General features: G+C 43.4%; 1 protein-coding gene across 3 annotated transcripts in view; it reads right to left on the reverse strand.

Moving 5' to 3' along the window:
- Window positions 1-25,618, reverse strand: part of LOC309887891 (uncharacterized protein) — a 113,293-nt gene that overhangs the window by 65,743 nt on the left and 21,932 nt on the right. For all 3 annotated transcript variants that reach the window (XR_014319099.1, XM_082779921.1, XM_082779920.1), the window contains exon 2: window positions 10,388-10,644. Coding sequence is in view for 2 of the 3 variants with exons in the window: in XM_082779921.1 (XP_082636047.1) it covers window positions 10,388-10,644 (257 nt within the window). In the remaining variant the exon portion in view is untranslated. The remainder of the gene's footprint in view (window positions 1-10,387; window positions 10,645-25,618) is intronic.

Consider the following 25,618-nt stretch of genomic DNA (forward strand, 5'->3'; position numbering starts at 1 on the left):
CACATGGGATCAAGTCCCTTCCTGGCTGGTCCCCTTGAACCACAGACCTTGAACTTGGAGCTCTTTGCCTTCTTATAGTTCCATTTTACTCTATTTTAATACTCCACAAAACCCAAATGCGTTCTTTTTACAGAATAACTGTCAGTACCTCTTTTGTTCCGTGAGATGAGAGTTTAACTCCTTTAGGATACAACCCTGATTCCTAGGGAAACATATGCTTTCCAGGAGCCCAGAATACTCGTATTTCTGGGGAAATTATTGCCGGAGTATTTAGCACAATGTTTCTCAATCTTGCAATTTGTTGACAAGATGTGAATTGCTCAGCATTTTTCTTACAATTCCTGTTATCAGAACTACCAGATTACGTAAGGATCTCAAATGCCTGTAGTGAAACATTTTCCAGTCTCCAAGGAAGCGCAGAAGTGACCAAAAATTATCTGACATCTTCTCCCTCCCCCTAAAAAATAAATGAAATAAACAGAAGGCGCACAGAAAGGATTCAAAATGTTATTTATAATGTCTCGTTCATTTTAATCAATCATCAAAATACTAGTGGCCTAATTGTGCCTGAATACTTGTTCAGGAATGCTGCTGACAGCTTCCACGCACTCCTCTCAGGTATTCTTTACCAAAAGGAAAGAAAAAAGTTATTGTTTTGCATCACACTTTTCCAGCCTTTTCAAGATCACAAGTATCTGATGCTAGCACTAAAATAAACACCTGTGGTTTTAGTGAAGCACATGCATTAAACTAAACTTTACCTTCATCACGACCGACCCCAAAGGACTGCCTGGACACAAGCAGCTGGACACTTACCACTCCTTCACTGATGCCGATGTAAAACAGAAAAGGGAGGCATCTGAGCTATGTGCTCACCATTAATGGACGTGTTTATGTGGTCTGCAGCCTCTGTCCAAATACATGTGGACTTCCAAAGATTAGCATTAAGAAGTCCAAGTCACATAGATCAGTTAAATATTTGGGTCGAACAAGATCATAGTAAATAAAAATCGGAAGTAAAGTACTTAACCTGTGCTTACAACTCTTCAAACTGCCCAGATAAGCTCAGCATCCAAATTTCCAGAGCTGCTTGTGCCTTCGACCCTTTGCTTACTGAGTACCAAGACACCTGTGCCTATTCCTGTATCAGTATTAAAAAAAAAAGTCCCTTTTCTGGCCCCAAGGGCCAGCAGAGCTGCTGTGTACCCCATATTCACACAGCTGAGCTGCCTTTGGCAGCAGCACAGGGCAGCAGCCAAACCCCACAGCAGAACCACCCCCTGCATTGCCTGGGAAAGAGCTGGACAAAGCCCCCCTAAGGACCACAGGATGCTGTGCAATCCCACTAAGCCCCGTTAAACTCCCTGGTACAGACACAGCCAGTTTCCACAGACTGCTAACTGCAGCCTGGCACAAATGGCCACAGAAGGGCTGGTTCTGCCTCAAAATCCAAGACAGCATCCACAGCAGGCTGCAGAGCTCACGTGCCAGCTTTTAAAGCTCACTGCAGTGTTTCCTGGAAGAAGAGGTTCTCTCACCAGTTCTTCCCCAGGCACTGGAATTGCCAAAGTTTCTCTTTGGTCCTTCCCAGTCCCTCCATCCCAAAGCCTCCAGAACAGAGGCAGGTGGTGCAACAAACTCCACATCTTGTGCAGAATGAACAGTGCTCCCAAATGGATCCCTCTGATGGCATTAAAGCCCCAAATTGCAGTTCTGTTAATTTATATTTTATCACGATTTGTGTGCTGGCATTACACTAGCATATGGCAGTTTATCTCATTATTTAAGTTGGAAGAGATTTAATTGAGAGAAGCAGTATCATTAAAAAATCACTTATATAGAAAACCAAACTTTTTTTGTTGTTGTTAAAGTGAGTTAGGCCCAAGTCTTTAGGATGCTGATCCTCTTCTACCAACACAAATACCACTCCAAATTGAGCACCATGTTTCCTTCGCACAATTATCTATAGACTGCTTTGTCATGGCAGAACACCACGGAAAAACAACTATGAGGGAAGCCAGAGTTCCCTGTTTAGAATGATGATCATAAAAAGAGGAGTAAGTCCTGCTACTTGCCATCTGAAATTACTCCTGCAATTAAGAGACTCTGCCTTTAGCTCTCCGAAAATCAGACATCCAGATGAGCCTGATGGTGAAGGCCCTTCCTCATGATGTAGCTGGATCAGGTGGATAAAGCAGGTTAGAGGAGATGAAATCCTCAGCTTCAGAGGACCCGGAGGTCTGACATCTGCAGAGATATTTGCATTACAAACCTTAAAAGAAGTTACCATAAACAAGACACCGATTGTATCACTGCCAGCAACACCTCAGCAGAATCTGTAACCCCGGAGTAAGTGCCCAAAACAGAAAAAAAAAATGAAATACCATTACTGAAATAACCCTGGGACCCTACAGAAGGTAAAAATCAGACAATTTGAAGGAAACAACAATTTCTGAATGAGCAGAACCCTGACTATTCACTGGCTGCTGAGCAGTCCAGCCTCATACTTCAGGACTGTGTAGAGTTAACCTCACTTTTTGCAGGCCTCCCTAACAGCAAGAAATCCTTACTACTGATTTCAGTGAGATCTCTGCTTGAGTAAGAACTATCGGTTCATTTCCTTGAGAATCAGAATGAGAAGTCCTCAGCAAGTGGAAGTTAACGTATCCCAAAGAAATTTAAACATTCTCCTACAAATTGCATGCGAGTCCTCTTTTCAAAATGACTAATCCAACCCAAATACTCTTCAAGCCCTCATCTGTCGAACAGACAACTCCCTGTGCGAGTATTCTCCAAGACCACAAGAATTTCATGTTAATTTTTCTTATCCTGGCAGGCAGTATGCAAAAACACCCTTCATCTTCTCAGCCCTGACACCGTTCCTGAGTGTTTGTGTTTAATCCACGTCTACTTGATGGGAATGTATTAGGAGAGGGGTACTGGCATCCTGAAAATCTTACATTTCCTCAAATTCACACCCCAAAAAGGGATCAGAGGATGTCATCAGTCTCAACACCTGCTCTCAGCCCCGGCCCTGGCATGGTGTGGTGGGCAGAGGAGCGTGCTCACCCTGCCAGAAACTGAGAGCAGCCACCCCGCAGCTGAAACAAACCCCGGCAGCAGGTTATGTAATCTACATAGTTTTCAGACCCGTCTGCCTTCTTGCGAAGCCCGAAGCCGAGGAAGCTGCAGACAGAACAAAAGGGAACAGAAAAAAAGTTCGTGAACCTCAGCCCCGAGGCTGCTGACGAGGCTGGGGGCGCAGACTCGACGCGGGACTGCCCGTTCACCCACACAAACCTGAGCTTCAGCGTGTGGCTCATCCTGCCGAAGGTAAAGCACCACAAAATTTCCAGCCACTCAGATCAGTCACTTGGATGAACAATCACCAGCAACCAGCTCGCTGAAAGATACACTCAGAAGGTTATTTTTTGGGGGTAGCGTATGAATAGCTCCAGGCTGACACAAACTCATCTGAAAAACTCAAGAACAGCTCAGCTGCTACGCTGCCAGTGACCATACAGAGAGAAGTGCTAACACTCAAATTAACCCTGACCTTTAAGGATGGATTCAGCTCAGCTCATTGCATTGCTTAAAAATGGAGTTTTTCTTCTCATTCAGTAAAGCACCACCTGACCGCAGCCCTGGGCTTTTCATTTAAGATTTATTTTTCAAGGAAGTGATAAAAATTGACAAAATTCTGAACCACCCAAATCGCAACACCGCGTGCCTTGCAGTTGCCATTACATCCCAGGATGGGATTTGACTGACCTCATGCAGGTGTCTGCAATGATTTATAGGCATTCCGGGTGTGTAACACCCCGCTGGAGCCACTGCAGAGCCCGAACAGCAGCACCTACCTGCCCACGAGGGGATGTTTGCATAGGGTGAGCCAAATTGCTTTCACCTTCTCTGGCTGGGGACAGCATTCAGCATTTAACATCACCCTCTGGCCATTTTCAATAGCGTATTCTTAGCAGGAGGAGTAGGATATTCCAGCAGGACTAGGGACACAATCCCCTAAAGAACATTTTCCCAATAGCTTCTACATCACCTTGACTGACCTGAGTATCTCGATGCGCACGACAGCTCACGAAGCTCAGAGATAGCTCTTCCTTCCAACAAAAGCACAGTAAGAAAGAAGACACGTAAATAAGTCCTGCAGCAAGGAGCAGCTCCCCAGTCCCCCATAAACGACTCTCAGCCCGAGGCAGGAGATGACCATCGTGGTCCCACAAAGGGAGCTGACAGCTACCAGTGACAAACTCTTGAGATTCAAGTGGCTGAACTGCAGGACTTCAGGGACACACAAGCTCTCAAAATTGTCAAGGGGATGTAAACACGACATTTTTAAGATACCCTTTATTACCACTTCTTCAAACAACCCTTAGAACCCACAACAGAAGCAAGGTCTTCTTATTTACAGTTAATTAACATGCTAAACACATTGCCATTTCCACCGAGACACACAAAAGCATAGTCCTATAAAAATCTATACTGTCATTTAATGTAACCATTAATTATTCTGAAGATGATTCAATGTGAGATCACAGGTCTATTGAGGAGAAAAGATTAAGTAAATCTAAGTGAAGTTCCCAGTCTTTTTTTTTTTTTTTTTTTCCAGCTAGTTATTATACAGTGTGACTGGGAGAGTAAACAGAAGATGAAGTTCAAGTAGATAAATGCAAGGTCCAGTATCTGGGAAAAAAAAAAAAGTAACTGCACGCAGAAGATAAAGGGTTCTAAATTAGTTTTTCCTCATTAGGAAAGACCTTGAAGTCACTAAGGATAGCTCTATGAAAACACAGCTTTCACAGTGGTTGATAACAGCAGCAGTGAGAACGCAAGCAGGAATTCAGAGGTCATTAGGCAGGGAACAGAGACCGAAGGAGAGAGCAGCAGTGTGAGGTGCATCCATCTGCTGCACGCTCGTACCGCGAGCTCCGCGCGCTGCTTCGGTGCCCCCACCTTAGGAAGGAGTAACACTGGTAAGAAAAACAGTGATGAGCAACGTTAGGGAACTACTTCCATGTGAAGAGAGATGACAGCAGCCTGTAAACATTCCTCAGGGCGAGGGAGGGGATTGTCCCCCTCTGCTCTGATCTCTTAAGACCCCACCTGGAGCCTGCGTTCAGCTCTGGGCCCCAGCAGCAGGGCAGGGATGTGTCAGAGCGAGGCCAGAGGAGGCCACGAGGATGCTGAAGGGGTTGGAGCCCCTCTGCTGTGGAGCCAGGCTGAGGAAGCTGCGGGTGCTCAGCCTGGAGAAGAGAAGGCTCCAGGGAGGGCTCCCAGCAGCCTTCCAGGGCTTGAAGGGGAGATTTAGGTTAGATACTAGGGAAAAATTCTTCCCTCTGAGGGTGGTGAGGCCCTGGCCCAGGCTGCCCAGAGGAGCTGTGGCTGCCCCATCCCTGGCAGTGCCCAAGGCCAGGCTGGATGGGGCTGGGGGCAGCCTGGGCTGCAGGAAGGTGTCCCTGAACTTCAAAACATGATGAACATTAGGAAACAAGAACGACTCTTAGTTCTGCTGTTAATGTAATGTAATTTTCCAGACTTACCCACCTAAAACCAGTGTACCTTTAGATTTGTGGAGATTCACCCAATTGCTCAATTTACCTTTTTCAGCGCTGTTTTGTACACACTGCTAGTGCAGAGCGATACACCAGTACGTCCTGAACAAGCCTGTTTTGAGAACAGAACTTGAGAAAATGAAAACTGCTGCACTGTGAGCAAAGAGCACTTCTAAAAGCCATCATCCTCCATCATCAAAAAAGGTGAATCTCTTCCCTGTCACGTCTTTCAAAGGTGAAATTACAAATATGCAGCTGATGGAGAACGGTAACAGATCTTATAAATGCAATCAGCATTCCTACAGAAAATGTTAGTGATGATTCCACTTGGACAAGTCTACCACAACAACACACAAGTATAAACTCAACTGTGTCGCATGCAAAAGCGGGCATTTGCTAGGACTTGGTACAATCACGGTTCCTCCTTTCCACCCCCAGATTCCCATGGGGATCTGTGCTGGGATCTGCTCCCAGCAGTGTTCAATGAACTCATAAATGACATGGAACGAGCTCACTAGATGGTATCTGATGATGGTATTAAGTTAGTCACGGTAGCAAAGACAGTAAATGAGCAGGAAAAACTGGAGAAAGACTGCAAACAGATTGCTGACTTGGCAATAAACTACATCGATGAAATTCAAAAAGTCAATGAAATTAAGCATTAAGTAGGGTACCCCTGGGGAGGGGTGGGGGGATAATACAGGTCAAGAGGCTTTGAATTTTGTCTCAACTTAAGCCATGCGGGGTCTAGAAAATTATGATTGCCATGGGGAGAGTAAATAGAGATTAATCATTTACCTCTCTTGCAGAAGAAGAGGAAGTCATTAAAGGGAGTTAGAAGAACGTGGGACTTCATTCACTGCATTGCCACGTCAGTCAGGCTATGGAACCACCAAGTATTACATTCCTGAAACTTCTCGTGGCTTGAAGGGAGTATTTAAGAAATTAAGAAGACAAACCAAGTGAACGTTCAAGGAGACATCCGGCTCAGTAAACCCCTGCACTCCCCGTGTCTGAAGACTGAAGGGTGTGCACAAGGAGCATCGTGCAGTTTTCTTCTGTTCCTGCACTCCTCAGCTACCCACCTTTGGCCGCTGCTGGAGACAAACATTGCTCCAGGTGGGTGTACGACAAAAGCTGCTCTCCAGTCTACGTTCATTACCTCTCCAGGATTCATTTTGCCTAGCACAGGTACGATGTCCTGAGAAATTGTCAGGTATTAATATTTCTGCCTGATTCATCAGGGGAAGTCCTCTGAACTATGCTGAGATGTATCCACAACGCACAAGCAGCAAGCGCTGGCAGAGAGCAAGTGATCTTAGGACTCATCTTGAAGTTACCAGCTAGGGGACAATTCTATTTGCAAGAGCACTGAGAGCACTCAAAGTTGATGCAGAGGAGCACAACCCATTTTTAGTGAGGTTTCTGATTTTGATGGTGGTGCTGATGGGCAAAAAATAGCGTCCTGTATTGATGCCGCTGGAAAATTTCTTTCGTCATTTCTGGGCAGCTCATTTTAACTCTCTTCTGATCTCTGAGGAGCCAAAGAGGAAAGAGATGGTGCAAAAAGCCTTGGGATACGTGACTTTACATAGCATCACCGTGACTGATATTCCCAGAGACCACTGAGCACCTTTTCTACAACACCTTGGTGAGATCTTGACATGTCTGCCCACCCTGATACACCCTAAAACCCCCGTCAGAAACGTAGATATTAGGTGTCCAGAGAAAGCCCATGCAAACGGCTCAATTCCTTGCTGGAGTTCCCTATTCCAGGAAGTGGAAGGCGTTTCTTGCTTAACACTCTTTTCCCTACGAGCCCTACGTTTTCACTCTTGACTCCCCTTGGCAGAAGGAAAATTCCCGGTGAAAACTCCCAACCCCAAAAATCACCTTGATTTCCAAGCAGCCAGAAGAAACAGTCCCACCGACATGGCAAAACCAACATGCATTTCAGTGATAAGTCTAGAGACCCACGCTGTAACTGACTCCTTTGATACAGCTGAGCCAACATCACAGAAATAGGAAAAAAAAATAAGTGTACATTAACTGGACCAAATATTTTTTTAAGAGCATTACCATATGACTCATTTGTACTTTTTTTTTCTTTCCAGAGGAGCTCAGATTACCCCAACGTGCAAGGTAACATAAATCTTCTGTTACAGAAGAGCAGCACAAAGAAAATTTCACTTGTTCGAGGTGCACATAGCACTAGTTCTTAATAGCCAAGACTGCAAAAACAAATCCTACGTTGCCATGTACTGAACCACTTAAAAAATCCAGCTGAAACAAAAAAGCTGAACAAATCACAGCTTTTAAGTTTTTCCTCCCCTTCAGTCCTGTAAAATATCTCAAGGATAACAATTAGTGAAACGTAAACTATACACACAAGATTAGAAATTCTGCCCAGCCGCTCTATTTTCTTTCACACAGTCCAGCTGCCTAAATTTAGCCTGCATGTTTTTATTTCTAATAGAAACTATGTGAACAAACTCCATGCAGCTCTCCGGTATCCTTGACATTGAACCGCATTATCCCAAGCCTGGAAGAATTGCCAGGGTCGATTGTCTGAGCTGGGAGCAACTGGGTTGTACCAGTAACCAAGCTCAAATCCACTTACCCTATTTCTGGATTAGGAATGAAATCCCAGAATGGTTTGGGTTGGAAGGGATCTCAAAGCCCGTGTAATTCCACCACCCTGCCACGTGCACGGACAGTTTCCACTAGACCAGGTTGCTTGAATATGAGGAAAAAAAGTGGTTGTACGTGGGTCTTAGGTATTAAAGACAATTACACACACAAAGTTTCCCATCTAGGTTGAAGTAATGGCCTGGGTTGAGCCATCAACATATTTTAGAGGCACTGCTCTTTATAAGTCACCCCTTTGGAGGAGGTCTGGTACAGGTATCTTCAGGAGCTACCCACCTTGTCTGCTTTCCACCACCAGCTTCAGCACTGCCTACGAGTTTGAGATTCATGAGAACAATCCTACCCACACTACTGGAGGAAAAACAGAAGAAGTGAGGTACTTGTGTAATGGCCAGGGTGTTTTCAAGGAGTGTCCAGGAGGGAACTTCTCCTCTGTGCACACTCATGGGAATTCTGACCTACTTCATGGGATTACTACCTAGCTGTTGCATTAGTCTTAGACACACGCAGGCGTACGCTCTTTCCCAAGTACACACTTCATCTTTCAGACTTACTCATGGTTCTTGGAAAGCAGAAGATTTGGATCCAGATGTACACGCACACCCCCATTGCCTAACTCTACCTGAGCCGCGTGTCAGTCATGTTCTCCATGCCTGCTGCAAATACTTTGCCAGCACATTCCTTTCATATGGGAAAACAGTGGGTTTTTTCCCAAAACAAACAAAAAATCCAACAAAACCAAACCACATCAAACACAAAAAACACCTTTTCCTCAGCTGTATGCTGAAAAGAAGTGAACAGCCAGAAGAATTACTTCAGAAGACAATCAATTTAGCAGTTAAGCCACAGTGACAGCAAAACTGAAATTGCCAGCTAAGTATTAGGGTTTATAAGTACAGTTGCACTCCGATTCCACCTACAAATATTACTTCTGAGATTCTGTAGGAGCCTGACTATGTAACAGTGGTTACTAGATAGGTTGGGCGTCTATTTGTATTCCCTCAGATCACAAAGCTGCCATCAAGCAATCTGTATTTCTTCTTGGACCCACCGTATCTAAAAACAATGATCCTCTTGTGCTGTGAAAGGGATGGAATGTGAAATCCCATCCACATCCGAACAGAATCCCACAAACATCTTGGCAGTAAAAATTGATTATGTAAAGCCCAGATGGTATCCCAAATATTTCTGCTTGAAAATTCAGAGATTTTTTTTTTTTTTGCTGAAATAAATGACACAAAAGTGTCACGCCTAAAATTAACTGCACAAAGGCATTAAGCTAGGTAACCAGACTTAACTGAGCAGTTATGTGGACTATGAGAAGAACGCGAATGTGGCTTTCCCCATTTAACTTCATTGTCAGAAATGAACAATATTTTTCTATTCAAATGTACTTGAATGACTGGCAGAGAAGAAGATATAATAAGCAGATACATCCAGCAGCATATTATACTTAAAGAATAAGGTTTCCAGTTCCATCTAGAGTGCAAGAGCTTGCCATAAACTTCTGAAGCCATGTTTCAAATGTGCAGAACTCAATTTGCTATTTTTGTTTTTAGTGGGTATTCTAACAGAGTTCTTTTCTTTACCTTTTGGTCCCCTACTGGGCAATTTCAGCTCTGATTCTGGCTTGAAAATGGTTTTAGCTACTGCTTCACCCAGGAGTCTAAACCTGCTTAACAGTTCAGTTCCAACATCAACTTAGTCGCTGCATACCCTTTATTAGGCTACAGGATAAAGAAAGATCCTCAATTCTGTCATTTTTCTGTGAGCCCACTCCTGTATTCCTTTTATATCCATCACTCCACTGAATGCCAAAGAAATCTCAGTGCACTTGGCATGAAGGCTCCACTTCCTATATTTATGCTCCCACTAATGCACGCTCCGCTTTAGTCCTTACCAGCTTAAAATCATCTGTGAGGCAAGACAGCAAAAACTGCAAAACAGTTCATGCAAATGTTTTACTTGCACGAAATGCTGTTCACTCACATTGCTTTTCCATCATCATCTTTCTCTTGGATTTTCTGTTTAAATATCCCCCCAAAATTAACAGTAAACAATCCACGGTCACTTTGTGAAGTGAACAGCATATGGGCATATTAGGACTGTTACTCCTACGCCAACTTTCAGCATCTCCAGACAATAAATCAGTACTCTTTTAATTGTACTACCTTAACTTTGCTGGCAGAGACACATTTGGTTCTTCACAACGGCTGAAAACGAAGTGCTCTCTCCAGGCAAGAATTCCGTATCTTTGGCACGCTAACGCTTCATCCTTTTTAATTATTCCACAGGTGGTTGCCTTGGAAACTGCCAAGCAGCTCTTGGATTTGAGGGATCCAGTATGAGAAAGTAAGAAGCCTTTGCAGCCACAGCATTCGGATCCATGGCGGCTGCAGCGATAGGACTGCAGAACAGTCAGGAAAACCTGAAAGAGAGGGAGAAAATGAACAAAGCTCAGTTACATTGCTCAATTCTTTAAAAATACAACACAATTCATGTGGATAACCCCTTCACTGCGGATGGAAAGCAGGCTTTACCCCTCAGGCAGCCTTCCAGCACAGTGTTTCACCTTAGAGAGGACAGCCCTGAAATGCTGATGCCGGAGGAGCTCACTAGCTCAGCTTTCAAGATCAGGCAACTCGAGATTTTCCTCAGCTCCAACAGACTTTCCTCAGTGTCTGGTCAAACTGCCTGAAAATTCAGTGCTATTGTTTTTCTTTGAATAAAAATAGAGTTAACTATAAATAGATTTCATCACGAATGCTGAATCATTGTACATTGTACCATACAGCTAATAGCTTCAAACTTCATTTAGGCTTTAAAACCAGAACCGACTGCTTAAAACACAATTAAAACCCCAGCAGAGCACACAGGATTTAAAAGTACAGAAAATTCTCCTTCCCCTATTTCTTATTAGTTCAAAAGCTGAACATTTGCAATTAAAAACACAAATAAACCCAGCAAAAAAATTTGAAAACAAGAAAACCAAACCTAATTACGTTTTCTATTGCTGGTCAAAGCTCTGAATTGTGATCGTTCAAAGATATTTTGTTTCATTGTTTTCTCACGTTCGATTTGTTAACAACAAATAATTAATAGCAAGACCTCTAAAAATAATTTCCCTCGAGCTATCAGTCATGCAAACCATCACTCCCACACCCAGAGCCTGTCCATATTAATACATCCAAGCTAGCAGCAGTCCCTCAAGGCCTCACTTGTATAAATTTTGATTTGCAATGTTAACAAACATCCTGACACGACCTCCTGTAAGACAGGGACACGGAGGCAGATTTGCCTTCACGTTTACGGAACGAGACAGCTAAAAGTCACCAGAATATCATTAACTCTAGAGCCAGTTTTTAACAAGGAGTTGATTTATATTTATTTCACAAAGAAGACTGAAGGGAGGTAACAGAAGCAGAAGGGCCCGTGGACAAACCTTTGCAGTGCCCACTGTGCCCTTCCCAGCACGTCCTCTCCTTCAGCCCTTGCTCAGCATCTTTCTGACCTGCAGAGCCCAGCACATTGCCCACTCCAGCCCCATCTCAAAACCCAACCAAACGAAGTGGTTGTGCTAACCCTTCCCACTCCGTTGTCTTGACCATAAGTTAGACTGGGAAACTCTTTCTATTCTCTCCCAGCTTCCCTTCCTTCTCCAACCCCACCGAGGACAAAGCACGTTTAAGCAGCCCTCTGCAGGTCGCCTCCTTCCCCACGGGTACCAGAATTGTTCTCTTCTTTTCAGCAGTTCACAGCAGTTTCAGAAGTGAGACTAATTTTTTTGGACATAATTTAGGATTAACACGTGTTTTCTCAACTCTCAACATCAAACCAACCCGGGATGTGCTTGCCATGTACCTCCATCCTCTCCCCAAACTTTCCCCTTCAGTCAGCCACGTTTGGTTCACATCTCCTCGGGATTCCCTCTGAAGAAACAACATGCCAAAATCCCGTGAAATACTGAGATCTTTTCTTTTTCTTCCTCTTCACGTTAATGGATACTACATAGATAGATCTCCTGCATGTCCTGTTACTGCAGAAGAAAAACTGCCTCTCTTTTCTGTTTCCCTCAAGTGTCTGACAGAGATCGGGTCTCCAAAGCCTCAAAGTGACCCCTTTACCACAAAGAGCTACTTTTCTTTCCAGGAAAGGTGGATTCCCTTCCTTACCTCAGGCATCTCAACGCTACTCTCAAGCACTTCTTACCCTGTACTCATCAGATCATTTTGCTGCTTCTCACAGGGAAGACAGATGAATTTCAGCCTACAATAAGCTCAATAAAAATGCTGACCTCTTGCTGTTCTGATCCAGATCTGGTACATGACCAACTCCCCCATTGTAGTCCTTTTAATCCAGTTGAACATCACGGAGATGGTCCCAAAATCAGGGTATCCAGTTTTGAACAGGTGCCAACGCCTCCCGTTTTCATTTGCCTTACACTCAGAGCCGTATCGCTGAGGTTATTCCAAATTTGTGTCAGAAGGCTTCTCCTACTTTGATTTAATCTTAAACCCTTCTCAAGATACAAAAGATGACCCTAAAGTCTTTGTCTGTAGTAGCTGCTGGAGCTGGTGCATCATCCCATAACATACAAATCCTTCCAAAGGCTGTAGAGGGGTCTGGAAAGCTTTTTGTCTTATTTATGTATTTTGGAACCCATTTTAACGTATTCTCATGTTGCACACATTCATTTTAACACATAATCTTCCCGTGACCAACTCCAGAGTTCAGTGGCTTACCTCTGCCCATATTCCTCCTGCTTAGACTTTCTCAATCCCACCGCAGCCTCTGCTCACCTACTGCTCTTGGGTTTGCCTTGCTGCTCCCTACAGATGAAGGCACTGGAGCCACCAGATGAATCCAGTCCCTACCTCTGACTTCTTTCGGGTTCTACAAAGCCCTTCCCTCTCGGGTGTTACGTAGACACCCAGATCAGCAGCTCCACTAGCTGGCTTTCTTCAACCCTTAAAGAAAGATTCCCAATTCCGTGCAGCTGTTCCCTAGCCTGGAAGGAGTATTTCTGTCCTCCCATCTCTCCAATGTATAAATAGAGCACGAGCACCGTCTGTCCCGCTCCTGAGAGGACAGGCAGCCTTGCTCATCTCCCAGCGTGAGCCCTCAGCACAGAGCTGCCTTTGGATTCCCATCTTGTCTCTAACAACGCTGCAACGAGCCCCTGAGGCACCGAGTGCTTGGAGGAGCTGCCCGTGCTTCTCTGGAGAGTCGAACACCCTCGGATCAGTAACAGCACCGCAGGCTCCGGAGCGAGGTGTTACTAGAAAGATGCACGAAGCACAGAACTCCTGAACAGCTACAAGTGAAAGCAAGAGGAAGAAAAAGCTTTTCAGTAACTCCTTTAGTTTTCAAGCTTGTTCACAAGCCATTAGCGACCTGAATATGCGTAGTCCCTAGGCAGCCCTGGAGGAGAAGTCTCTCTTTCCACATCTGAGCCCTTGCAGAGTCTGTTCCATCTTCTCTGCAGCCTCCCTTCCTCACGCAGGCTCTTTTCTCATCAGTCTCACCCCTGTCCTCAGAACAGATGCCCCAAGAGCTGTGCTCAGGTGTCCTCGGGGAATGCAAATCTCCCACCACCTGACAGAGGAGAGCGCAGCCTTCAATTCAAACAGCTCATGACACATCCTACCTTGGGGTTTTCAGAAAGAGCCAGGGAAGGTCAGACTGCCACAACCTCAACAAACAAGGTTTGAGTTCTTACCTATCTTTTTCCTCTTTGGAAATTCCAGCTTAGCTCACAGCAGCAGGGTACTTTCAAGCTAGGACCATGCTTTGAAATGCCCAGTTCTTTGTTTTGTCCCTGGTCTCACCCACAGCCCCGTGGTGGGTTTGGAAAACCTACTGACCATCTTTTATCAGGTACGAAAATCAGGTTCTCTAGTTACAGTTTTTCTCCCGAAGGAAGTCTTCAAAAAGTTTGCTACACACAAAACTCCTATGAACTGACATTTCTTGTTAACTCAAAAGCAAGTGATTTCTCGATACTTGTACTTTTAGCATCTGAAGTGGACACAGAAAGCTTTTACTGCGTACAAAACTTCCTTTTAATCGCATGCTTTGAACGTTTCTAAAATACATACATCATAGGTGATCTATTCGATAGCAGAGGGAGGCAGATAGTGAGAGCGAGCCTTCTGGGTTTCCTGGAAAATGAAGTTAAAGCCTCCCACTGACTCTACAAGTCGCTGAGTGCAGTTCCAGTAATAATTCATCATGAGGACTCTTCGAAGAACGGCTGTGTTTATTTCAGCACCGTTTAATGGTGATCCATTCTTGTATCACTTATTTCCACCTAGATGCACGCTAAATGGTGTTTTAGCAAGATCTGTCAAACTTGGATATCCTTTTTGAGAAAGCTTGTCAATAATGTCACACGCATTACTATTTGAAATATAGTAAGGGGAAAATAAGAGCAACCTACTGAAAATTTCTCTACCTGGCAAGAACCTCCTGCTTTCACAGGTTTCTGGAGAAATAAAAGACCTTGTGTTGTGAAGAGAATTATCTCCCCTTTATCATGGTTTTTTTATGGTTTAATCACAAGCATTTGGTAAATAAAAAAGACTCAAATTATAATGAAGTACAAACAAGTAAATCGGACAGCAAAGCCTTCTTCAAACTGTACCACCTCCAGCGAAGATGGGAACAACGCTGCCATTTTACAGCTGTACCAGGCTAATAAAAATCTGTGCAATGAATACTGAAATCAAAGAAGAAAAAAAAATACCTTCTGCCTTCAATATAACCCTTAACTGAGAGTTCTAAATGAGAAATATGGGAATTTCCCCCATGAAGTCACAGGTGGCCTGACATTTTTCACCCCAGAAAGTTTCTCAAAGCTTGAACCAAAAGAAAAATATACAAAATATGCATAAAGGATTGATCATTATGTAAGACACCTTGTCTGGGACACGACCACACAGCACACCAGCCAGCCAGCAGCCCCAGGAAGGGCAACAGGACAGGTAACACAGGTGGGAGGCTCTGAAGAGGAGGAGGAGCAGCAGAACATCCCCAGGACAAGCGTGGCTGGGCACCTTCGAGGAGCTTCGTTTGAGACAGGCCAATCCACACGACCACTTCTAAAACATTTGAGCTGAACACACGCTGGCAATCGGTCAGATCTCAAGTGAAGTGGCTTCCTCATTCTCCACCGAAGTGGTGGCAAGAGCTCTGACGAACCGGGCTGCGTGGAGTTCCTAAGCAAGACGGGAGGATAAAATAGCCTCTGCAGCTTTGTTTATCAGTTCCCATGTGTGAAACACGATCTGTGGCTGCTAGGAGAATCTGTGAGGATGAACTCAATGAAATAATACGCAATCGGATTATCCAAAACCAAACGCGCCACAGAAGAGAAAGAAATTCTTTTTAGTGAAGTGTTTAAGTGTACTGCCAGAAGAGAGATGGGATCAGCACGGCGAATAGTGAGAAGGTAACAAATAGTGACTGGATGCTTCATTCACTCAGCGCTGTTGCCTAAACAATGCTGAAATCTTTTGAGAAGAAAACATAGCAAGTTTCATTATAGAATATGTGCTATATAAAAGTGAGAGTCACTGGTAAACGTCAATGCAAGCACAAAACATGTTTTGACAACGCTAAAATCAGTCCGTGCTTTCAGCAGTATTTGGAAAAAGACTTTTTCTGTACAGAGAGAACATCAGCGCTATGTGACATGCTAGAAAACTGGTACGTATTTGGACTTCTTACATCAAAGCTACATGCACCCCAAGTATGTATTTTTCAATGGTCTTGGGAATCTGAAGAGGACCCAGCCAACTGGAAGCTGGCAAATGTCCCGGCTTTTAGGAAAAGTTAAAGAAAAAAAAAAAAAAGAGAGAGACCCTTGATAATTATAGGGCTGTCAGTCTCACTTCAGTGCCTGGTGAAGTTACAGAGAAGATGGTTCTGGGACTTATCGAAGAACACCTGACAGACAACGCAGTCACTGGCCATAACCAACACAGATCCATGAGGACCAGGTCCTGTTAAGCCATCCTCATTTCCTTCTGTGACGAGGCTGCCCAACTGGCTGAGAGAGAGAAGCCAGCTGGTGCAATCTTTGCGGATCCGAGCAAAGCTTTCAGCACTGTCTCTTCCAGAATCCTTCTGGGACAGACTCAAAGGGTTACAGTATGTCGGGTTACACCCAGCCAGCTACGTAAAGTAACTTCAGTTTTTATGGCAGCACCCTGACGTACGCACACCTGGCTGTGAAGTTGTGATGCTGACCCCACGAGGACCAAGCCACAGATGGAGAGACGACACCACACAAGCCACCAGCACAATCTGATCATTTATAGCACGGAGTGGCCAAGAACCAACAGCTGAAAGTCACTCCATCGTTTCACCATCTGCTGCCGGGACACCCACCACCAGAACAGGCAGCCTTGCCCACACCTCCCACCCCTGACTGCTCGCTCCTGTCCTCTTCCACCTACTTGTTTGCTTCAGCACCCTTCACGCAGCTGTGTTTGCGCCAGATCTTCGTACCCAGACTGGTTTTGTCACTGCCGTTGCTGGTTCTGCAGGCGGGTTCCCTGTACAGCTGTAGGAAGATCGGGCCAGCACCAGGGGCCAACGCTTTGGCCACGCCAGCTGGCGCCGAAGCAGGAACAAGCAACTGCGGGAAGCTGACTGCTTCTTTCAGCAGCTCTGCCAGCTGATGCCAGCTTAAAATTGCTGTGAAACTACAGGAAACTAGCAACTAGGCATAAATGTGAGCTCGACATGCAGAAAAGCACAAAGGAAACGAAGAAAGCCCAGAACGTGTTTAACCAATAGAACAAATTACTAGAATTGATGCTGAAGTCTCCGTTTTTCAGGAACTTCAAAACAGACAGCACGAAAAAGGTTTTAAACAAATGCCTGTTGATTTTTCAGTCAAGCATGAGCTCAAAACAGGGAGTAACAGTTGCACGTAATGACCTACAACATCCTAAATGTCAGACAAACTGATCCAATGTTTCCTTCTGCCTGACATCTTTGAGCTGTATGCCTGTCTCAGCTCTCTCCCCGGTTGTCTCAGGTCCACATGCTGTGCCAGTTGGAAGCCAACAGGCGGATTTAATGCGATTCCCTTTGGAACATACCCTGGGGTTGAATCCGATTTCTTCACATAGAAGCAAGAAGCTCTAACATTTGATCCAGAATCCGTACCTCGTTCCACGGGAAGTTGCAGAAGTCTCGCTTGTTCCTGGTAGCAAGGTGGCAGTGAGGGAAGAGCAGCCCTGCTGTGCTCGAGCTGCTGACCGACCTCATCAAAACTCATGGCTGTGAGCGCACTGAGTGACAATTTTGCTTGCCACAAGCAGACAGCCTCGGTGAGCAAGGCTCCTCACATGCAGAAGCAGTAAGTAGGAGGGGCAAAGAAGAAATCCTGGCTTTCTGCTCAGCGCATCTTCCTTCACACTTCGGTGTTGTATGGCTGGAGGAAGATGCTGCTTCTCTGCCGCAGTAACTGTGTAGTATTTCATCATTTGCAGATAATCGACGAATTAAGAGGAGGTGTAGCACTTGGCAGCATTTTGTAACTGCTGAGTGACTAAGAGGACCTTATTTAATACAATTTTGAAAGAAGTGCTTTATGTCTCTACACCTGTACATTCTGCAAGGCGAAGGAAGAGGTGCTACAGTGCCTGGCATGAGGAGCGTGGCCAGCTGCCAGTGCCCACACATACTTATTCTTTCTCAATCACTACCATACACGCACTCACCCTTGGAAAAATAAAACACTCAGGGCACGTAGGAGCGTTTCTCTAGTGCTGCCAACTTCTGCCAAACTCTATTATTTATTTTAAAATAAAGATTATATTCACGGAAGCACAAACATTTAACTTAAAGCAATGTATGTCACCAAAACAGAAACGGAGTGAGAAGGAACAGAGCAGAGCAGCATCGTTCTTTCACATTCTCTCCCCTTACTTTCTGTGTGACCAGCTCCTTTCAGCAAGTGGAATTAATCAGCACTTAATTGCACATTTAAATCCAACGTGCAAAGGCAGGATGTGGACTGACGAAGCACGGGCAGATAGCAGAGAGCACAGACACCAATATACAGGATGTGAAAGAATTGTTGGGAGATAACAGATCATCACACCTCAGTTGTTTGGCTTTATGTACCTTGAAAGCCAACTACAAGAACAGACTGTAACTGAAGATACCGCACAACACACAAGCATCTCAGCCATCAGGAGCCTTCAAAGTCCTATTACACTTTCTACAAACTCACATCCTTTGTTCTACGTTTGCTCTTTCAAGTGGCTTGGTTGTGGGACTTCAGACAAGCTCCTGAACAGAATGATCTGCATGCAGCTTACACTGGAGGAAAACCAGTACAGCACCAAAACCCAATGGTACACAACTCCTCGTCCTGCTGCTCGTAGCATTCAATAACAGTAACTAGGATTCACAGGAAAAAAAACATTACTTCTGTAGATTAATAGTCCATAATAAGAATTATTCTTGCAGAAAATGGCTACCAGAAATGATTAACCTCTATTAAATGTACAAAAAAATATGAAGAGAAACCTGCAACCATAGGACAATGAACTGAAATCATCTTTCTACTGTTTGGTTCCAACACTGATTGCATGACATTCCTAAGAAAGATTTGGGGCTGCACAGGGGAGAAGTAGCAGTCTTTTAATGCAACAGGCAAGTTCATCTAGGGCTAGCTTGTTAAGCTGAGGAACAGGACAAATTAAATCAGCTCGGGCTGATGTGGCTGTATCATCAACAAAAGCTAGAGCTCCTGGGGAATCGAGGAGCGTGCTGCAGACACGGCTGTTACTGCAGATTCCTCTGCGTGTTGGGGAGACCAGAGCCACATACCAACCTTAAACCCAGTAAGGAACTCGTCAGGCACTTGTCTTATAGTTCTGCCCTAAATGTACATATTTAAGTAACAAATGATTGTAAATGGAGAGACTTAAGGAAAAAAAAAAAAAAAAAAAAAAGGAAATTCTTCTGATTTAAAAGCCAGACCTGTGCTGTTCACTGTAGAAGGATTCCTGTTTGTCCTGTTGTTTGATTACTGCTGAAGACACACCAATGGTGCAAGAACCACAACCTCAATCGGTCCCTGCACCACCCTGCTGATAGTCCAGGTAATGTCAGGCCTGTTCTGAACGGACCCAGAAAAAAAGAAACTCATTCTTATGGCTAAGAGCAATGTGCTGACTCGATCCATCATAAAGAAGGTGATTTGCCCTCTCAAGTGACTGATAAGATCTTGAATTGCTTCGGTCTTCCCTTTGCTATGCAATAATTACAGGCCTGAATCAATCCCATCAGAGAAAATCACTTCTAAACACAACCGAGGCATGAGTATTACGGAAATCTACTCATAGAAAAGGATTTACATTAATTTAAAATAAACAATGAAATCATGACTATTAGCAGGTAGAATCTCACAAAAAAAAAAAAATTACTAGTTCAAGAGGGAAAAAAAATTATTTCTTAATTTACAGGTAACTTCTATGCAAAGCCACCTGGTTTGAAAAGGATTTTGTGAGTATCAAACTAACTCAATTCTCCTCATGAAAAGATAGAGAACTCTCCCTTTTTACCCTTTGCAATACCCAGCAAAACTGGAAGATGTGGCTGTATGACAATTAATTTACAATCCAAGCAAATTTTATCCCTAAAAAATTTAGATAAAAATATTTTTTGAAGGGAAGTAAAAAAAAATTAAAAAAAAAAAGCCACAGTAGTCATGACAACCCCATTCTGTTTCCTTCTGCTCACCCATTTCATCAGTGTGATACCTAAAATAATCCACAGTAATTAAACGATCGGCAGTAGAGATCTACTGGTGCAGAAAATAACTCGAGAAGAACCAACGCTGATAACTAAGGGGAGCTGGCAGCACCTGCCAGGGATGCACTGGCCAGCAAAGGGGCTCCCCGAAAAGCACGCCCCTCGCCCAAGTCCAACCAGCAAACCAGCAGATTTCCATCAATTTTGCTGCAAAGATAGGAGGAATCGCACTTGGCACTGAGTAGCTGCATAAATTTGTTTTCAATTTATTTTCCAGCTTCAAGAGATGTCTGAAGAAGCAAGAGGAGTATGTTAAAACATGCTGCAGACTAAAGAGACAAAGGGCTTTAACCAAAAGAATGACGTTTTATGACTGTCATCTACTATAACTGGTGTTCTTCTACCTAATTTGGCTTTATTTAAATAAAGTATTCAATGAAACCGATTTAAAACTGAGTGCAAGAGAAACAACCAACACTTCAGGCATTTTTATAAACTTAACGTACTGAAAATCATGCGTATTACACCTCTGCTACATATGCTGATAGTATCCTAAATTAGGGGCTCCTCCCTGAACCCTTTAGTTGAAAACCTTAACACCTTATTTTGCATACGTCCCACACAAATTGCTTCTGCTTGTATTGGATGTTTTGTATAGAAGATTCTGCTGCTTCTCCTCTCAAGACAGTTCAGTCGCAAAGCAAAATAAAAAGGAGTGGAGGAAATCCTGATAGCAGGCTGTTTAGGATCCAGTCTGCCTAAATCAGGCATCATTAATAAGAGAATTATTTGCTTCTGGTGCATCACATTTAGAGGACATCACGGCAGACAGGGGTTGGTTCTGGAGCTCTCCATGGCACCCGTCTCTCTCCATCCACTGGACATGAAACTCACATAACAACTGCATCAATAGGCAGCTAAAATTTACACCATGGTGCCAGCACTAAAATCCCAGCTAGCAATTTCAGCAGGGCTTTAACAGATTGAACAGGAAGGTTTAGATGTACATGAACTTCGTTAACATGACTCACTTCAACCTTTATTCCTCCCTGGTATTTCAACAGCGCTTTCAGAGATGGAGTGATTTGGGAACACGAGGAACATGGCCCTGTAATCCAGCATCTCTTTAATCAACCCAAATGAGTATGTTAATACCAGCAGTTAACTGCATTGCAGAGTTTCATTACAAGAACAGGGTAAAATTTATAAATATTATCTGTTTAGGATTTTAATAGCAGGGTGACCAAGGTAGACAACACAGTGCTAAGACATATTTAGAGTTTAATCAAACGAACTGGTCTTATTCTGTCCCAGAACAACTCATGGAAACCAAAAGAGATCCCAGATGAATCCATGTTAAAAAAGTGTTATATTCATTTTCCACTCTGACTGCAAAAGCCTATTTTAGCATATTTTAATTTTGGAAGAGAAACGACCCTGGATTCTACAGATTTTCACAGAAAAAAACAGCACAACACACCAGTATAAATTGAGATCTCTCACACTGCACAGTAACCAAATCACACGCTGTTACCCTGGATTGGGATATGCCTCGCTTAATTTCTACAATATAGGTGCCCTGACATAAACCAGCTAAAATTCTCACTGCAGGTAATGGAGATCCAGGTAAAATAGTTCAATTGACTAAATCCAGTCAGTCAAAAAAACAAAAAGTGAGGAATCACATCCTAACCTTCCAAGCACTGCAGAGAGCCATGCTCTTGTCCAAAAGATGAAAACCTTGGCAAAAGAACTTCTGAAGCGTATTTCTGCCATCAGAAATGACGTATACAAACACAGAATATAAAAGGCATGCTGACCCCATCCCAAGAAAACACCATGAAGAACATCAAAACCCATTCTGCCCTCCCCCTCTGACCGCAGCCTCTCTCCATTGAGAGATGCCATTTCACCATTCCCTAAGAGCAACGAACCATCACAACTGGTCTTGTTTCTGGAAACACCGAGTCTGCGGTACCGAAGCAGAAAACAACAGGGAATCCAGCACCTCGGGCAGAAGAAATAAAGAAAGAAGACATAGGGGTACAATTTCCCTTGCACACATTATACAGCAGCTTGTCTTGTTTCACCTTTACACCCATGAACGCTGGGTGACCATGAAAAATGGAAGCCATTTCTGACCTCCTCTTTTTTTCTTCTTGACATTGGATTACATTTGTCACTACCCATGCCAAGACAAGTTATTTGGGAAACACAGAACACAGTACATGAGAATTAAACAGCTAGTACTACTCCTGTAAATATTTTACTACTTACTTTACCTACTTGTGTTCAGTTTCCGAAGATGTTTTTTGGTGTCTGGGGGAAAAAGAAGCCAAAAGCAGTGTGTTTTCTACTTAAAACTAACTTGGCTCCAATGGTTTCTTAACCAAACAATCACAGAAACAATGCTTGAGGATGAATATTTGAGAGATGAAGAGACAGAAAATATCCTGTGCTGATTTAACAGGAACTTCTCTGACCTTGATGTGGTATCAGGGAGGGGCCTGACTTTTTGACTGAATTATCCAGTCTGATCACTGCACTCCCATCGTCACTTCCTAGCTTGTCATTCCTGTTAGTGATTCAACTACCTCTCAAGTATTCCACAGAAAAGAAAAATACCCTGAACAATACCAGGAATAACATTCCTCTATTCCTGTTTTGGGTACATTTATGTCAACCACCTTCCCGTTCCAATGAATTTTGAGACATCTTTTGAAATACAGAGACGTCAATTCCACTAAATGTATCAGCACTGTGGTTGAAAACAAGCTGTGCAGGCTTTACCCTTAGTGGCCATGAGCTCTGAGAGGTTATTTCTCCATAATGCACAAAGTTTAATGCACAGGGATTACCACTCCGGTCTATCCTTTGTTCTCCCTCTTTTCTTCCACTCTGTTCCTACCAAATTCAAGAAACAGGCACCAGGTAATGCAAATTGACAGCAACAAACCAAGGCCCTGGAAACGGCTTCTTTAGATACTGACTGCCAACGTCACAGACCCACTCATGTGCTTTTCAAGAGCTGTTAAAGGCAGGTCACGTGAATAAATAGGAAAAGCCTTCTTCAAGCTGATGTCAGTTCAACCACCTTATCTTCAATAGGCCACTACACTTGACGCCAGCCTCACACACTTCCCCTAAGACTGTGGAAGACTAGATATAAAAATACTCTTCTGCAAAGCCAAGGTGCTCTAAGCAACCTGGATCTGTAACAAAAAAAGAACATGAGATTGATTCAGGTCGAGCTTGGTACCTAGAGCAGAACATTAATTGCTATGCTCCAGTTCAGAGCTGTTTACATGACTAAGCTGACATTGCAGAAATTACCTGCCACTGAAATTGGTTTCCTCTTACAACAAACCTCTGGTCAAAGCAGAGGATCGTGTTCTAACATTGACAGCTGTGCAACAAACAGCTCGTTATCATTCCTCAACTCGTCCCAGTTTTTATTACCCCAACATAACTACCACCTGTGGCACGTAAGCAGCATCAGGAATTCCATTTAGCAATGAAACCTGTTTTAGTTAAAAAGGAAAAAAAGACAAAAGGCTTTCATTAGAAGTATGAGGGAAAAAATAGCACCCACTGACTACAGCAAAATTAAAATAGGCTTATTTCTGGATAAAAAGCTGAAATAATCCTTTAATTAAGTGATTGTCATGATTGTGAAGTAAGTTGTAGGATTTCTGCTTAAACGAAGCATATTTCTCGGAAATTTGCTTAGAATTGCACAGAAGTGCTTTCCATCTTTTGGAGATAATACACTAGTAAAAACCAGCAGTAAGAAGTTCCATCAGATCCTACACCAGTGTGTGATAGCACAATCAAACTCTGTTCACCTTCACCATGGAAGCAGCACTGTCTTTGGCAATCTACTGATGGAAAGACAGTATTTTCCATCACTGCTGCAGGAGTTCCTGTACTTCTACACCACAGAGAGCGAGTGCCAAGACTGATTATTCATGGAAAGGACACCATAAAAATCCCTGTATCTGTAAAGATGAAGTATGCATCCTCCCCCTTTTTTGATCTTTTGATTTAAAAAAAAAAAAAAAAAAAAAAAAAAGAATGCATGGTTCATTCTCCCATATTCCAGGAAAAAAAAAAAAAAAAGAAAAAAAAACACACCACTGCAGAATGATTTTCTCCAGTTCCCATTATTTGGGTCCAACTCCGAAGGCCTGCTTCAGCCCTTGCTCTCTGGAACACCTCTCACAGGCTGCAAAATGCAAGTCTAGCAAATCTGCTGAAATGGAGTCTAACCACTGCAAAAATTAGGATTTCACAAATGACTACACTGCTAGCAGCAACACACAGAGTACCCTGATCTACTGCACCACAAATGCTAATACTCACAGAGGTACTGCTGTCTGTACTTCAGTCTGAAGAGTCTGCCCATCAGCCTGGTGGCCTGCCTTCAGCTCCCACCTTCTCTTGTCTTCCCCTGCCCTGGTCCTTTCTTCCAGCTCTGCACCAGCTGCCAATCTGCGAGTCTCACAGCTGAATTTTATGACATTGATTTGATGTTACTCACCAAACAAGATCTCAGTATTGATCTGTTTTGGAAACTCTCTCAAATTCTGAATCATTATCTGAATGTAAATCCTTGAATGAGTTCCAAAGAACTCGCTTTTAGTCAAAGGTTAACAATTGCTATGCTGTTAAACAAAAACCTAAACAAATACATCCGTGTAATTTGGTATTGTGCAGCAAGCTATTTGCTTCCTCATTTAAAGGATCTGAATAATCAAAATCTTGCTTCCCTACCAACATGATACTGCATCTTGAGAATGCTGCAAATATCCTGTGATACTGTAATTACTCACTGTATAAATACTCTGACAGAACAAGAGCCATACTTCAGCACGTATTCATTCTGAAAGCAGCTTGTCTCATTCCGTTAGTCCAAGGCAGCTCTTCAGTATACGGCATTTTCATCCAACTTTGGGAAAGAAAAATATATATGTATATTCTTTGTCTTCTACACTTAAGTTTTGCAGTTTGGTCCTCATTTTTCATACTAATATCAAAAGGTTCCCAGCCTTTGCTCTGGTTAGATTAATCTAGGCCTAACGCTTTCCAAAATTCTAACTAGATCATTTACAAAAATGCTGCAGGCCTCTAATCCTTCAGCAGCATTATGCAGGGTTTCTGCTTATAATTCCATCATTATTTAGAATATTCCTAGTATGAACGGGAAATGGGATCGTTAAAATAAATAATCCTGAGAATAGACCAAAAAGCCTCAGCCTGATAAAGCTCTCTGTAGTAAAACACCTAAAGAACCTGAAGCACTTTTCTGAGTCAGGTCCTACTCCAGACTTCCAGAAAATTCTGCAAAATAAAGGAAATCTCTCCAGAATCCCTAGCAGCAACGCTGCAGAAAGAGAACAGTCTCGGCAACGCTGTAATTCGATTCAAATTGAAGACATAAATGATCCAGGGGCCTAAAGCCTGAGACGTGCAGTGTCCAGCCTGATGCAGAGCATCAGCAGATAGTCGGCGCAGTCGGGCAGCAGGCTGGGTCCTCGCTTTTCTACAGTTAAGGGCCTGACACAGAACAATAAGTTTTTGTGATAGAACAGACTGATTCCCACAATAATAAAAAAAAAAAAAAA

The sequence above is a fragment of the Aythya marila genome, assembly GCF_965140915.1.
Source record: "Aythya marila genome assembly, chromosome: 1".
NCBI lineage: Eukaryota > Metazoa > Chordata > Aves > Anseriformes > Anatidae > Aythya > Aythya marila.